This window comes from Lemur catta, chromosome 7 (assembly GCF_020740605.2).
Source record: "Lemur catta isolate mLemCat1 chromosome 7, mLemCat1.pri, whole genome shotgun sequence".
Taxonomy (NCBI): Eukaryota; Metazoa; Chordata; class Mammalia; order Primates; family Lemuridae; genus Lemur; species Lemur catta.
Window position 1 is genome coordinate 65,980,717 of NC_059134.1, and position 17,290 is coordinate 65,998,006.

Consider the following 17,290-nt stretch of genomic DNA (forward strand, 5'->3'; position numbering starts at 1 on the left):
GATCATTTTACAAGATAAACATCAAACATTTTATCGATTCCTTTTAATGTCCAATAGGATAAAAAGACATAAAAACAAATGAAAGTCTGCTGTCAACTGTTTATATTATTGTCATTGTGTAGTTCATCATAAATGTGGGTGATCAGCTGATTTCCCTAATCTCCAAGTAGTTTTCTTATTCCTGGATAAAGTTAGCTTGACTTATCAAAAAAAAAAAGTTAAAAATGCAAATTCTTGAGGGTGTATCATCATCCAAATGAAAATCTAAAGGCAAGAAGCAGCAGCTGATCCAGATGGGAAGGAATCAGCAAAAGAACTCTGGAAGTATGAAGAATCAAACGGAAAGCACACCCCCAAAGAGAAACACCAGCTCTCTAGCAATGGACGTTAACCAAACTCAGAACACCAAAATGACAGAAGAATTTCTTTTTTTTTTTTGAGACAGAGTCTCGCTCTGTTGCCCGGGCTAGAGTGAGTGCCGTGGCGTCAGCCTAGCTCATAGCAACCTCAAACTCCTGGGCTTAAGCAATCCTACTGCCTCAGCCTCCCGAGTAGCTGGGACTACAGGCAGGTGCCACCATGCCCGGCTAATTTTTTTCTGTATATATATTTTAGTTGGCCAGATAATTTCTTTCTATTTTTTAATAGAGAGGGGGTCTCACTCTTGCTGAGGCTGGTCTCAAAGACAGAAGAATTTCAAACATGGATCATCAGAAAACTGAACGATATGCAAGACAAAATGGATAACCAACACAAAGAAACCACAAAAAAAATTCAGAAGTTGGAAGAAAAATTCACTAAAGAAATCGAAATATTAAAGAAAAATCAAACCAAACTCCTGGAAATGAAGAATTTATTCAGGGAACTACAAAACCGAGTGGAAATCCTCAAGAGCAGGGTAGACCAAACAGAAGAATGAATCTCAGAGATCGAACATAACACCTTCCAATTAAATAAGTCAGTCACAGAGATAGAGCAAAGAAATAAGAGAAAAGACCAGAGAGTCTGCAAGAAATGTGGGATTATGTGAAGAAGCCTAACATGAGAGTCATGGGCATTCCTGAGGGTGAAGAAGATAATACACAAGGGTTGGATAAGCTATTTGAAGATAATTGAGGAAAATTTCCCAGGCCTTCCTAAAAATCTAGATATACAGGTACAAGAAGCCCAAAGGACCCCTGGGAGATTCATTGCAAATAGGAAGACACCACGTCACACAGTCATCAGACTGACCAAAATATCCACTAAAGAGGCCCTTCTTTGAGCAGTAAGGCAAAAGAAACAAGTAACATACAAAGGAAAGCCAATCTGAATAATGCCAGATTTCTCAACTGAAACCTTACAAGAAGAGACTGGGCCCCCATCCTCACTCTTCTGAAACAGAATAATGCCCAGCCTAGAATCCGGTACCCAGCAAAGCTATGTTTTATATATGAAGGAGAAATTAAGACATTCTCAGATAAACAAAGACTGAGGGAATTCACCAAGACCAGCCCAGCCCTCCGAGAAGTACTCAAAACAGAGTTGCACAGGGACCAGCACAAGAAACACTCACAAATGTAAAACTACTCAAAAGCTAAAGATCAAAGGCTAGATACCACAATGGCTCAAGAGAGAAAACACACAATGAAGTTTTACCCAACAGGATGAACACAAATCTGCCCCACCTATCAGTTCTCTCAAAAAATGTGAATGACTTGAACTCCCCACTCAAGAGACATAGGCTGGCCCAATGGATAAAAAAATACAAGCCAAGTATCTGCTGTCTCCAGGAAACTCATCTAACCTGCAAAGATGCATTTAGATGGAAAATAAAGGGATGGAAATTGATATTTCAAGCAAATGGGAGCCAAAAGAAGGCTGGCGTGGTGGTTTTAATTTCAGATAACTTAGTTTTTAAATCAACAAAAGTAATGAGAGACAAAGATGATCACTATATAATGGTGAAGGGTACAGTTCAACAAGAAGACATAACTATACTTAATATGTATGCACCCAACTTAGGTACACCCAGATTCATAAAGCAAACCCTACTTGAACTAAATCAAATGATAAACAGCAACACCATAATCGCCGGAGACTTTAACACCCCACTGACAGCACAGGACAGATCCTCCAAACAGAAACTAAATAAAGAAATAATGGACTTAAACAGAATGCTAGAACAAATGGGCCTGACTGACATTTACAGGACATTCTATCCAAACTCCACTGAATATACATTCTTCTCATTAGCTCATGGGACATTCTCTAAGATTGACCATAACCTAGGACACAAAGCATGTCTTAAAAAATTAAAAAAAAATAGAAATTATACCGTGCATCTTCTCAGATCACAGTGGAATAAAAGTAGAAATCAATCCTAACAGAAATTCCACTCAAAGTCGTGGAAGCTAAACAACCTTCTCCTGAATGACCATTTCATAAATGAGGAAATCAAGATGGAAATCAAAAGATTCTTTGAATTAAATGACAAAGGAGACACAAGTTATCAAAATCTGTGGGACACAGCTAAAGCAGTCCTGAGAGGAAAGTTTATTTCCATAAATGCCTACATCAAAAAGACAACCTAATGAATAGACTCAAAGAGCTGGAGAAAGAAGAACAGACCAACCCCAAACCTAGCAGAAGGAGTGAAATTAATAAGATCAAATCAGAACCGAATGAACTGGACAACAGGAAAACTATACAGGAGATTAATAAAATAAAAAGTTGGTTCTTTGAAAAGATAAACAAAATCGACACGCCTTTGGCTAGACTAAGACCAGAAAAGAAAAATCTCTAATAACCTCCATCAGGAACATGAAAGGAGAAATTACAACTGATGCCACAGAGATACAAGATGATATCTATGAATTCTACAAAAACCTTCATGCACACAAAGTGGAAAATGTGGAGGAAATGGACAAATTTTTAGAAATGCACAACCTCCCCAGGCTCAACCACGAAGAAATACAATTCCTGAACAGACCGATTTCAAGAACTGAAATCAAAACAGCAATAAAAAACATCCCCCAAAAGAAAAGCCCAGGACCAGATGGTTTCACATCCTAATTCTACCACACCTACAAAGAAGAACTGGTGTCTGTCCTACAAAAGTTATTCCATAATATCGAGAAAGATGAAATCCTCCCCAACACATTTTATGAAGCCAACATAACTCTAATATCAAAACCAGGAAAGGATGCAACAAAAATAGAAAACTACAGACCAACATCCCTTATGAATATAGATGCAAAAATTCTCAACAAAATCCTGGCAAACTGAATTCAGGTGCTTATCAAAAACATAATCCATCATGAGCAAGTGGGCTATCATCCCAGAGATGCAGGGATGGTTCAACATCTGCAAATCTATAAATGTAATTAACCACATAAATAGAAGCAAAAACAAAGACCATATGATCCTCTCAATAGACACAGAAAAAGCGCTTGACAAAATTCAACACCCTTTTATGACAAGAACGCTTAACAAAATAGGCATAGATGGGACTTACCTAAAAATTATACAAGCCATATATTACAAACCCACAGCCAACATCATACTGAATGGGGAAAAACTGAAAGCATTCCCACTTAGAACTGGAACCAGACAAGGTTGCCCACTGTCCCCACTGCTATTCAACATAGTGCTGGAAGTCCTTGCGAGAGCAATCAGGCAAGAGAGCAGAATCGAGGGTGTCCAAATGGGGACAGAAGAGATCAAACTCTCACTCTTTGCTGATGATATGACAGTATATCTAGAAAACCCCAAGGATTCAACCAAGAGACTCCTGGAACTGATAAATGAATTCAGCAGAGTCTCAGGATACAAAATCAATACACACAAATCAGAGGCATTCATATATGCCAATAACAGTGAAACTGAGAACCAAATCAAAGACTCAATTCCCTTCACAACAGCAACAAAGAAAGTAAAATACCTAGGAATACATTTAGCTAAGGAGGTAAAAGACCTCTACAGGGAGAACTATGAAACACTGAGGAAGGAAATCGCAGAGCACGTAAACAGGTGGAAAACCATACCATGCTCGTGGATTGGAAGAATCAACGTTGTTAAAATGTCTATACTACCCAAAGTGATCTACAGATTCAATGAAATCCCTATTAAATTACCAACATCATTTTTCACAGATATAGAAAAAATAATTTTACGCTTTGTATGGAACCAGAGAAGACCCTGGTTAGCAAAAGCAATTCTAGGCAATAAGAACAAAATGGGAGGTATTAATTCACCAGACTTCAAACTATACTACAAGGCTGTGGTTATTAAAACAGCTTGGTATTGGCACAAGAACAGGGACACAGACCAGTAGAACAGAATCGAGAATCCAGATATAAAACCATCCTCATATAGCCACCTAATCTTTGACAAAGCAGACAAAAACATACTCTGGGGAAAAGAATCCTTATTCAATAAATGGTGTTGGGAAAACTGGATAGCCACATGTAGAAGACTGAAACAGGACCCACAGCTTTCACCTCTCACAAAAATCAAATCACAGTGGATAACAGACTTAAACCTTAGGTGTGAAACTATTAGAATTATAGAAGAAAATGTGGGAAAGACTCTTATAGACATTGGCCTAGGCAAAGAATTTATGAAGAAGACCCCTAAGGCAATCACAGCAACAACAAAAATAAATAAATGGGACCTGATTAAATTAAAAAGCTTCTGCACAGCCAAAGAAACTGTCACGAGAGTAAACAGACAACCTACAGAATGGGAAAAAATTTTTGCATGCTACACATCCGATAAAGGACTGATAACTAGAATCTATTTAGAACTCAGGAAAATCAGCAAGAAAAAAATCAAACAACCCTATCAAAAAGTGGGCAAAGGACATGAACAGAAATTTTTCAAAAGAAGACAGAAGAATGGCCAACAAACATATGAAAAAATGCTCAACACCTCTAATCATCAGGGAAATGCAAATCAAAACCACAATGACATATCACTTAACTCCGGTGAGAATGGCCTTTATCAAAAAGTCCCATAACAATAAATGTTGGCGTGGATGCGGAGAGACAGGAACACTCATACACTGCTGGTGGGACTGCAAACTAGTGCAACCTCTGTGGAAAGCAATATGGAGATAACTTAAATAGATACAAGTAGACCTACCACTTGATCCAGCAATCCCATTATTGGGCATCTATCCAAAAGAACAAAAGACATTCTATAAAAAAGACATCTGCACCCGAATGTTTATAGCAGCACAATTCACAACAGCAAAGATGTGGAAACAACAACCCAAGTGCCCATCAATACATGAGCGGATTAATAAAATGTGGTATATGTATACCATGGAGTTCTATTCAGCCACAAAAAACAATGGTGATATAGCACCTCTTATGTTCTCCTGGATAGAGTTGGAACCCATTCTACTAAGTGAAGTATCCCAAGAATGGAAAAATAAGCACCACATGTACTCACCATCAAATTGGTTTCACTGATCATCACCTAAGACCACATTCAGGAATAACATTAATTGGGTGTTGGGCAGATGTGGGGCGGGGAGGGGATGGGTGTATACATACATAATGACTATGATGCCTACTGTCTACGGGATGGACATGTTTGAAGCTCTGACTTGGGGGGGTGGGGGGCAAGGGCAATATACGTAACCTAAACTTTTGTACCCCCACAATATGCTGAAATAATAATAAAAAAATAAAATACCAAAAAAAAAAAGAAAAAAAAATGCAAATTCTTCAGACTGGCTTTTAATAAACCCAACTTCCTAATGTTAAAAAAATTTCTGAACGAAAAGATATTTTCAAGAAGCCTTATTATCCAGATATATATTAGATATAAGGAAATTGATACCAATTTGAAATGAATCTTAAAACATAGCACACAATCACAAACTCCCAGGACACAATACAGAATAGTCCTCTAAGGCTGCAGCCCCCCATCCCCAGGCTGCACAGCGGTAGGTGATCGACAGGTAAGCCAGTGAAGCTTCATCTGTGTTTATGGCCTCTCCCCATTGCTTGCATCACCACCTGAGCTGCTACTCCTGTCAGATCAGCAGCAGCATTAGATCCTCATAGGAGGGCGAACCCTACTGTAAACCGTGCATGCAAGAGATCTAGGTTGTGAGCTCCTTATGAGAATCTAATTCCTGATGATCTGAGGTGGAGCTGAGGCAGTGATGCTAGTGCTGGGGAGTGGCTGCAAATATAGATGATTATTACATTGTTAACCTCTCTGCTAATGATAAAGTATACAATAAATGTAATGGGCTTGAATCATCTGGAAACCACACCCCTCACCCCACTCCAGTCCGTGGAAAAATTATCTTCCATGAAACCAGTCCCTGGTGCCAAAAAGATTGGGGACCACTGCTCTAAGGGACATAAAGATTTAGTATATAAGAATATGACCTTACATAGGAAAAAAACTCAAATAGCTAAGATTTATTTGCTAAAGATTATTTATTGCACAATCTATCAGTTTGTCCTAAAAATAAAACAGATACTATTACTTTCAACCTCTAAATTCAGCACATAGTCAAATTCATTTTCTCAAACTAAAGTTCTATAGCATTATGAGTAAACCCTTTGTTATTGAGTCAGGATAGGGAAAACAGAACTAACTTACAAAACAAATTCCTTAAGAGTTTATGAAACCATTTCACAAATTCTAGAAGGCACACATTATATTTCCTATCATAATAAATACATTTAAGTACATCATCTTTAAAAACGAAAAAGCTGTACAGAATACAAAAAGTGTACATTTCATCCATCAAACAAATTTACAACTTTTACGATTAGTTATTACAGTAGAACCTACCTAACATTCACATCTAAAGAATCATCACTCAATTTTATGGAGTGAGCAAAGAATTGTGCTCATTTGATAAGGCTAATAAAAACATTTTACATTTCACAGTAGATCAGTTAATGTCTTTGAGCTAACATGGTAAAATAAAAAGGTTTGGGCACTATGAAGTCACTGAGCTCATTGTTAAATAATTCCTTGAAAGGTAAAAGACTCAGGAAGATAAAATCATTGGCTATACCTGGAAAGATCCCAAACTCCATAAAGTAACTTTGCTTATTTTCAGAAACATTTTTAAATTCAGCAATCTGAATTAAATTCAGCAAGTCTAATCCAAAAGGACAATTTAAAATCATAGAGTTGGACAAGATCTCAGAGGGTCATCTAACCCAAGGTTTTCAAAATATGATCCATGGACTACTACGGTTCCACGGAGGAGATTCAAGGTTCTGCAAATTTAATTTAAAGAAATTTAAAAACTTAATTTAAAAACCAATTCCCATCATACAAATCTGCTACTCACCAAATTCAAATATACTGGATATCACCAATGCATTAATATGTGTTTTTATTGGTTTACTTAATATTTAGTTATCATAGTATATAAAGTTTATATAATACATAAGGAAATTTATATTAATAAAACATGAATTTTATATAGTGGGGTAGAGGACACGCGAATGCACATGTGTGTGTAAGGGGTGTGTGTAAGATTTTACTTGAAAAAAAGGTTCCACTGCTAAAACAGTGTCAAAACTACAGAAAAAGTCCCAGTTTCTAAAGTAGGAACCTACAAACAAGAGGAAGAGACTTTCTTAAAGTCACACAACCAAGTGTATTGCCAGATTGATATGACAGAACCCCAAGTACTCTGCTTGCATAAACCTCCATCATAATGAGTATTTGGCTATTTGGTAGTTAGGTGTCCCCATCATGAATGCCAATGGATTAGTCTTCAGTATTTTTTGGGTAAAATCAAGCTACCTTTGGTCAGATGTTTTTCCTTATAATGCATTTTATTTTACTTGCATGCCTATTATAATTTTAGTATCCAAAAATTCTGTCATCAATAATTAGCAATATAAATTGGATACCTTGATTTAGGAAAATAGTGATATTGGCAACTTACCAATTATAGGTCAGAAAAGTTACATGGAATGTTAAAATACTTTTTAAAGGAGACAGATTCTTGTTTTATTATATGCTGAAATGTTAATGTTAAAAATTTTAGTTGATAAAAAGAATGGTTGAGGTGCTACTGAAGATCACAATTCCATTATTACTATATTCTTTCAGAGTATTTCAAAGGAAGTACAGTGAAATAGTAAGAAAGCCAAATTATCTTCTAATTTTCAGAGATGTTTTATATGTATATACAGTGAAAAAGCCTCACCCTATTTTCTTCTCTCTTAATCTAAGAAATCTGTGGACTTTGAAACCTCAGAAAGATGCCTTCAAGTTAAGAAAATAAAAGCACCATAAACCAGTATTGAATGACTTATCATAATTTGGAAATATAAAATTTAGTATTTGTGATACAGAAAAATTTCCTTCAGAAACTCTTAAGTTGTGTGAGCATTATCAAAACCATTCAGTACAGTTACCCAGCTGTAGGAAAGCATTTCCAGAACAGCCAAGAAGATTCCCCAGCAGAAATCCACTTGCAAGGCAGTCACACCCAACTTAAGAGACCTCACCCAAATTGTACAGCATGGCAAAAAACAAAACAAAAACCAAACACCTTAAGTAAAAAACATGTACAGTAGTTCCAAAACACACAACTAAAGTTATGAAATAATTGTGGATCATTTCAAGTAAAAATTATTAAAGGAACAATAATTAACCACAAGAGGGCATAGATAGTCCTTAGATTCCAGCAGAAAGACTAGTTTTTAGTAGTAACATGTACTTGGAAGTAGTCTACATTTTTAGTCATTTAAAATTTTCTCTCAGATAGCTACAACTTTTTAACATTAAAGGTTTATTTTAAACCTAACTAAAAAGATTCCAGAATACTTCTGCCCTGAAAAACAATAGTATTTCAGAAGCCTCTGGAAATGTTGCTGTTACCTTTAGCAAAGGATTCAAGAGCAATTAGTTCTAATACACATTAGAACAGATAAATAATAGGAAAATATGGTCTAAAACAGTAGCAAATTTTAGTTTACCATAAATGGAAGACATGGAAAGTTTATTTTACAAAATGGGACAAATTGTCAGAATAGAAAAAATAAGAGGGCGGGGAAAATTGATTTTTCTGCGTCCGTGCCACAATAACCCTGCATTCTTCTGCATTCTTCCCCCATGACCAAAGTATCTGTCGCCCACAATAGCAAAAGACCTTCACCCCAAGGTCACGGCCTGTGGGGCTGGCCTGCCTCATCAGCCATATTAAGAATATAGTTAGCCATATCATCTTCAGTGGGGGCATCTGACACCACCCAAGATTCATTTGCTCCAGTCATCTGTAGGCGACAAATAGGGCAATTTCTGTGTCGATCACTCCTATTAGAGAAGTCAAAACAAGAAGAGTTTGTTTTCTTTTTCTTCTTTTTTAAAAACGGGGGTTTGTATGAAAAGTAATACATGTTGTATGTGGTTTTAAAAAAAGTAAACAGCATAAAAGTATACAGTGAAAAATAAGTCTCCCTTCCATCACAATCTTCAGTTCTCATCCCCATAGGCAATCACAGTTATCAGAGTCTTATATGTTCCTCTAGAGATAGACTAAGCATGATTAAGCTTATGTATGTGCGTGCACGTGTATGTGTATTATCTCACTGCTTTTTTTACTTGTCAATATATCTTGTAGACTCTTATGTATTAGCACATGTTAGAGCTATTTATTCTTTTTAAACATACACTGTATGGATATGCCATAATTTATTTAACTAATCTCCTGTAGAAGGACATTTAGGCTTTTTTCTTTTGTTGCTACAAACAATGCTGCAATTCATATCTCTGTACCTAAATAGGTAAAGTTTTCCTTTACAATCAAAATTCCTTGTGAGTCCTAAGAGGAAACTCCTTCTCAGCAATGGAAGATTTGGTCAAACCACAAGATATAAATGTTTACTTATAATTATTTAAATGAAGCCATTACTCTAGAAATAATTTCTTGGCAGTGGCAGGGGAATATGACAACAGGAAAAAGTATTATTAATTATTTTTCTAAGTAATATCTACATGACTGAACCATATACCTACTTATTGCTTGCTTAAAGGTATGATAATAATTCCTATGGTTCATAAGCAACAGGAAGATTTCCTTAAGAAATTGTATAAAAATGGAGCATATGAGGTTTAACATAAAAGAAGAACTTTACATGCAGAATAATTTTTCTGACAGGGAAAAAACTCATAAGATAAATACGACTATGTTTTCCAAAGGGATTTCTTTGGTCAAACATTATTTTGGAAATTTCCAAAATACCATATTTGAGCCAGAAACATATCCTGTAGGGAAAAATGTTTTTTCTTTTCATCTCTTAGTGAAATCAAGGACCAAAGTAATCAAATTATATCAATTGCTCTTTGGCTTTTGTGCAAAAATTTAGAAATCTGTTCCAAAAACTAAATGTGAAAGCTAGAGCTGGCATATATTATTCAGGTTGATTTCTTGTTCTCCAGAGATATTTTACAAGATAATTATGTGTGCTCTTCTGTGCCTAAAAACATCACAATTTAAAAATAGTCACCCTCTGCTTCTGGCCAACAGACACCAGATTTATCTTCCTACATAAAACAACTAAAATACAGGACAAACTATATGAAACAATGGTTTCGCATAATGTTTCATATAAAGCAGTGGACAACAGGCAACAAATGACAGTGATCCCTGAGACTTGAGAAGCAAAGAAGGTGAGCCACATAACTAAACGGCCCCAGTTTACTGCCTTGACACAGTAAGAAAGGGGAACCTAGATGGAGCCTGGCAAACTCCCTAAATTGAAGAGAGAGAGCTGAGCATTTCGGGAGGCCGAGGAAGCTAGAGTTCACAGGGCAGGGTACTACAGAGCCACACAGAGGGAAATTCTGGAGATCTACAGAGGTCCCCCTCCAGTATATACATCAGAGTGCTGATGAGCATGTGCACGTGAGAAAACTATAGGAGGCTGAGGAATCACCCAAAAGGATTTGAGGGAATGGTATTCTAAAGCTCACACAGGGCCTGGGATACTGCCTGTTGCCACCAGCAAGACTGGAAAACCTCATAATTCTTAAGCATTGAGCAGAGTACTCTGAAGGGTCTTGCCTCATTAGTGGGGCATAATTAGCTCTAAATTAAATACTGCTCTGGTCCTGCCTGACAACTTGTAAAAGCAAGACCCAAAAGGATCAAACTGTTTCCAAGTAACTTAACTATATTCCAGAACAAAGCTCATGAATATTTATAGTTATATAAAAATATCCAACACCCAAAAAGGTAAAATTCACAAAGTCTGGTATCCAATGAACAACTATCAGACATACAAAGGAGCACCAGGTAGAGAAAAACAAAGAGAAAAATCAATCAAAACAACCCAGAACTGATACAGATATTAGAATAAAAAGAAAAGAAAGTTAAAAATTATAACTATTCCATATATTCAAAAAAGTAAAAGATATAAGATATTAAGTAGAGACATAGACAATATTAAAAACTCAAACTTCTAGAAATGAAAACTAAACTATCTTAGGTTAAAAAAATACACTGAATAGGATAAATGAAAAGTTAGACATTGCAGAAAAAAAGATTAGTGAATTTGAAAAGATATAACAATATTAACTATCCAAAAGGAAACACAGAGAAAAACACTCAAAAAGAAAAAAAGAAGAAAAATAGCATCAGTGAGCTGTGGGACAACTTCAAATAGGCTAATCTATGGTAAATGGAATCCCAGGAGAAGGGAGAGAAGAGGATAGAAAAAGAATTTGAAAAAATAGTGGCTGAAAAATTTTCCAAATTTGATGACAGTATAAACCTACAAATCCAAGAAGCTCAATAAACCCCAAGCATAAGAAACATGAAAAAAACTACCGTAAGGCACATCATAATCAAAGTGCTCAAAACCAGTGAAAAGAGGAAAAAAAAAAAATCCTTAAAAGCAGAAGGGAAAAAAGGCACATTACCCACAGAGGAAAAATGGTAAGGATGACAGATTTCTCATAAAAAACAATGGAAGCAGGATGAGAGTGGAGCAACATCATTAAAGTACTGAAAGAAAAAATACTCTCAGTTTAGAATTTTGTATCAGAAAAAACATTTTTGAAAAATGATATTCAGACATTCAAGAAAATCCAAAGGAATCTACAAAAAAACTACTGGAACTAATAAATGGGTTTAGTAAGGTTGCAGAATACAAGATTGATACACAAAAATCTATTGTATTTCTATTAACATATACTAGCAAGAATCATAAATTGAAATTAAAAATACATTTAAAATGACACACAAATATGAAATATTTAGGGATAAATCTGTCAGAGATATGCAACACTTACAACTACAAAAATTGCTGAGAGAACTTAAAGAAGACCTAAATAAATGGAGAAATACAGTGTGTGTGTGGATTGGAAGATTCAACATTGTTAAGAAATCAACTCTCCCCAAACTGATATATTTATTCAACCCAATCCCAATCAAAATCTTTGTAGGCTTTTTTGTAGAAATTGATAAGCTGATTCTAAAATTCATATTGAAATGCAAAAGACCTAGAATGGACAAAAGGACTTTGAAAAAGAACAAAATTGGAAAACTAACACTTCCTGATACTTACCATAAAGGTGCACTAATCAAGATATTATGGTATTAGTGTGAAATGGACAAACAGATCAAAGGCAGAAGAATCCAGAAATAGATCTACATTTGAACAACTCATTTTTAACAAAGGCGCAGAGACAATTTAGTGAAGAAAAGATAGCCTTTCAATAAACTGTGCTGGAGAACTTGGAGAGCCATATCATATGCAAAAAAAAAAAAAGATAGAAAAAAGAAATTTGATTCACATTTCATAGTATATAAAAATTGACTCAAAAGATTTATAGATCTAAATGTAAAACCAAAAACTAAAAAACTTTGGAAGAAAAGACGGGGAAAAAACTTTGTGACCCTGGGTTAGGAAAAGATTTCTTAGATACCACATTAAAATCACTATCCATAAATCACAGATTGATAAATTGAACCTAATCAAAATTAAAAACTTTTACTTTTTGAAACACATTCTTAAGAGAAAGAGAAGATAAGCCACAGAGTGGGAGAAAATATTTGCAAATCATATAACTGATAAACGACATGTATCCAGAATATGTAAAGAACTCTCAAAACTCAATAAAATGGAAAAAATCCAACAAAAATGGGCACAGATTTGAATGGACATTATTCACCAATTTACAGATGACAAATTAGTATATGAAAAGATGCTCAACATCTTCAGTTAGTAAGGAGATACAAATTAAAACTACAATGAGATATCACTACATACCTATTAAAATGGCTAAGATTAAAAAGTCTGGCCATACAAAGTATTGGCAAGGATGTGGAGCAACTAGAACTCTCACACACTGCTGGTGGGAGTGTAAAATGGTACAACTGCTTTAGAAAATAGCAGTTTCTTAAAAAGTTAAACACTTACCATATAATCTAATCATTCCACTTCTAGGTATTTACCCAAGAAAAAAACCAAGATATGTCCATAAAAAGACTTGCCTACAAATGTGTATCATAGCTTTATTTGTAATAGCCCAAAATTGGAAACCTAACGTCCATCAACAGGTGAGTGGATAAACAAGCTATGGTATCCACATTATAATAGATACTACTCAGTAATAAAAAGGAATGAACTATTGATACATGCTAAAACATGGATAAATCTCAAGATAATTACATTGAATGAAAGAAGCCAGACAAAAAGGAGTATATACATATGATTCCATTTATAAAAATTCTAGAAAATTCGAATTATTTTATAGTGATTAAAAGCAGATTAGTGGTTGCCTAGGGACTAAGGAAAAGGTGTGAGAAGGAACTTTTGGGGGTGATAGATTTGTTCAATATCTAGATTGTGATGATAGTTTTTATGGGTGTGTACATATGTCAAAACATATCAAAATGTACTTTAAATACATGTAGTTTATTCATACTTTTCTAAATTCTCCTAAATGCTCAATTCTTATTTTATAAAATAATGAGCTTTCCTACTGATTTCTAAAGGTTCTTCCAGTTCCAATATTCAAGAATTCATCACTTCTGAACACATAGAGAACAATGTTTAATTTTAGACTGAAGTCAGGCACAAATCTCCTTACTGCAAAAGTAAAATGTCAAAACTAACCTACATCCCCACATTTTATAAACTTCAGGTATAAAAATATTTTTAACCAGAAGGCATGCCATAAAATTCAAAGTACTAAAGAATAAAATCTCTCATACTTAACTACACTATTTTCATACTTTTCAAAGTTTATTCATATACACTATCCCATTTGACCTTTGCCTATCCCATGAAAGCAGTAGATAACTTACCATTTATCAATACACTTCTGACAAAAGCTGTGAGCACAAGGCAGGATGAGGTCAGCTCGCCCATCCATACAGATACAACACTCCTCCTCATCGGTCAGCTGCTTTACCCTGCAATGTGAAAACTGAGCTGAAACAATGATACTCTATGTCATTATGCTTCATACTTTGTTTTTGTTGCCTTAAAAAGTGTTATTAAGCATCTATGTGTCCACAGTATAAAGCACAATATGACTTCAGTAAAATCAGACTAAAATTAACATCTTTTAGGGATAGCAAAGGAGAGAAGTACTAACAGGGGTAAATTTCATAAGAAAGACTGGATAAATTCTGTGATGGTTAAAGAAAATATGGGCAAAAAAATAGAAATATTCAGGTCTTTCTTTATATAACTCAGCCCATTTTAGTCATATTGAATTTATATAAATGAATTCAACCAATATACAGTCACATGTCACTTAATGATGGAGATACGGTCTCCAGAAATGTCAGGTGATTTCGTCACTGTGCAAACATCATAGGGTGTACTTAGACAAACCTAGATAGTCTAGCCTACTACACACCTAGGCATATGGCATAGCCTATTGCTCCTAGGCTACAAACCTGTACAGCATGTTACTGTGTTGAATACTGCAGGCAACTGTAGCACAATGGTATGTATTTATGTTTCCAAACATATCTAAACATAGAAAAGGTACACTAAAATAGAGTATAAAAGATGAAAAATGGTACACCTATATAGGGCACCTACCAAGAATGGAGCTTGCAGGGCTGAAGTTGCCATGGGTGAGTCAGTGAGTGACTGGTGAGTGAAATGGGAAGGCCTAGGACATTTCCGTACACTACTGTAGACTTCACAAATACTATATACTTAAGCTACACTAAACCTATAAAAAAAGTTTTCTTTCTTAAATAATAATCTTAGCTTGCTGTAACTTTTTTACTTTATGAACTTTTAAATGTTTTTAACTTTTTGACTTTTTTGTAATAATACAACTTAAAACACAAACATATTGTAGAGGTATACAAAAATATTTTCTGTCTTTATGTCCTTATTCTATAAACTTTTTTCTGCTTTTAAGATTCTTATTTTTTCACTTTTTAAACTTCTTTGTTAAAACTAAGACACAAACACACACTATTAGCCTAGGCTACACGGGGTCAGGATCATTAATATCACTGCCTTCTACCTCCACATCTTGTCCATCTTGAAGACCAGAAGGTTTTCAGGGACAATAACATGCATGTAGCTGTCATCTCCCATGATAACAATGTCTTCTTCTGGAATATATTCTGAAGGACTTAGTTACTTTTTTTTTTTTTTTTTTTAAGTAGAAGGAGTAAACTCTAAAATAATGATTAAAAATATAGTATGGTAAATACTTAAACCAGTTATACAGTGATTTATCATCATCAAATATTATTACTGTACCTAATCATATGGGCTATACTTTTATACAACTAGCAGCACAGTAGATTTGTTTATACCAGCATCATCACAAATACATGGGTAATGTGCTGTGTTACAACATTAGGACAGCTATGACATAAGTAGGTGACAGAAATTTTTCAGCTTCATTATAGTCGCATGGGACCACCATTATCTATCTATGCAATCTGTCATTGACTAAAATGTTATGTGATGCATAATTGTATAATTTATTCATCACATAGGATACAAAGCTCTTTAAAATATGAACACTGCCATGAAGGCCTTATAAATGTTGAGGCTGATAATGGGCATATAAGTGAAAGAACAGCTTAGTCTTCATTATCAGGTGCTATCAGAAACACAAAAGGGAGAGAAGGCAGTTTCTGTCCTGTATGAGCTCTTTCATCCTCTTGGGAAGAAAAAAGATGTCGAACCTTTTACTCTAGCCACAATTCAAGAGTGCCCCTGAATAAGCCGTACACCTTTGTACATGGTATTTTCCTTTCCTTAAAAGGCCCTTGTGAGTTTAGTAAATTCCAAACCCAGTAACTCAGCTCAAATTATCATCTCTCTGCTCTCAAAATCAACATTTGCCTCAATTAAAGAACTTAAATATTGCATATTGACTGTTCATCAGTTGGTCTCTCCATAAACTAAGCTCTTTGAATATACGGCGTTTGTCTTAGATTCTCAATAAATGTTTCTTGAAGTGATTTTAATTTCTTTTATCCTGTGTTACTCTGTAATTCTTAAGATTTTCTTCAGCAAACACGTATTATTTCTGTGATCATACAAATGTTTCAAAGTATAGCCACTAGACTATAAGCTTCTTAAGAGTAAGAGCTATCTCTAATGTGTTTTCACTCCCTGCTGGGTTTATAGCACAACACTGTATATAAGACATTGAAATAGCACTTAAAAATTTGTTGATTTGGGAGGGGCAAGATGGAGGACAAGAAAAACCGCCAGCCAGAGTGTCTCTGCAAGACAGACAGATTTTAGAAGAAGTGAAAAATAATAAACAGGCAGACAAACAGATCGGATGAGGTTCGGAAGGAAGGGTGCCTGAAACTATAGGAGACTCCATGGGAAGAAGTTGCGCAGGAGAACTGAAAGGAGAAAGGCCCCTGAGAGGCTTGGAGACCAGCAACAAGGCTAGGTGGAGCTGTTAAGTTTCCCCTCCCTTGCATCTCGGACTGCTGGTGGGCTTCTGAGCGGTTGGAGAGACCTGCCAACACCAGCCCAGAGACGTCTGCTGCCAGTGCGTGGTGAGCCTCTTGTGGACAGGGCACCAGGCTCCCAGCTCCCTCGGGGCACTTCCCGATCCACAGACCCGAGCTGACTGGCAGGTGCCATATTGCTTCATTCTCTCCTTCTCCTTCCCTACCCATGGCAGCCAAGAGAAACAATTTAGCCACCACTCGGAGATGTCTGCAAGGAACGGGACCTTTCCTTTTGGGGCCCTACAGCAGACTGAGGGGTACTCAGACTGTGAGCTCCCTACCCACCAGCCCTCCCAGGTGCTGCTTGCCTGGTGACTCCAGGAGAGTGGGGCAAATCCCGAGGCG

The 17,290-nt window shown here is 35.8% G+C and overlaps 1 protein-coding gene across 1 annotated transcript in view; it reads right to left on the minus strand.

Annotated features, from left to right (window-relative positions):
- Positions 1-6,421: 6,421 nt before the first annotated feature.
- RNF141 (ring finger protein 141) overlaps positions 6,422-17,290 on the minus strand; it is a 39,180-nt gene continuing 28,311 nt past the window's right edge. The window contains exons 5-6 of the mRNA XM_045557509.1: positions 14,294-14,401; positions 6,422-9,294 (exon numbers count right to left, since the gene is read on the minus strand). Coding sequence (XP_045413465.1) covers positions 9,144-9,294; positions 14,294-14,401 — 259 coding nt within the window. The 3' untranslated portion in view covers positions 6,422-9,143. The remainder of the gene's footprint in view (positions 9,295-14,293; positions 14,402-17,290) is intronic.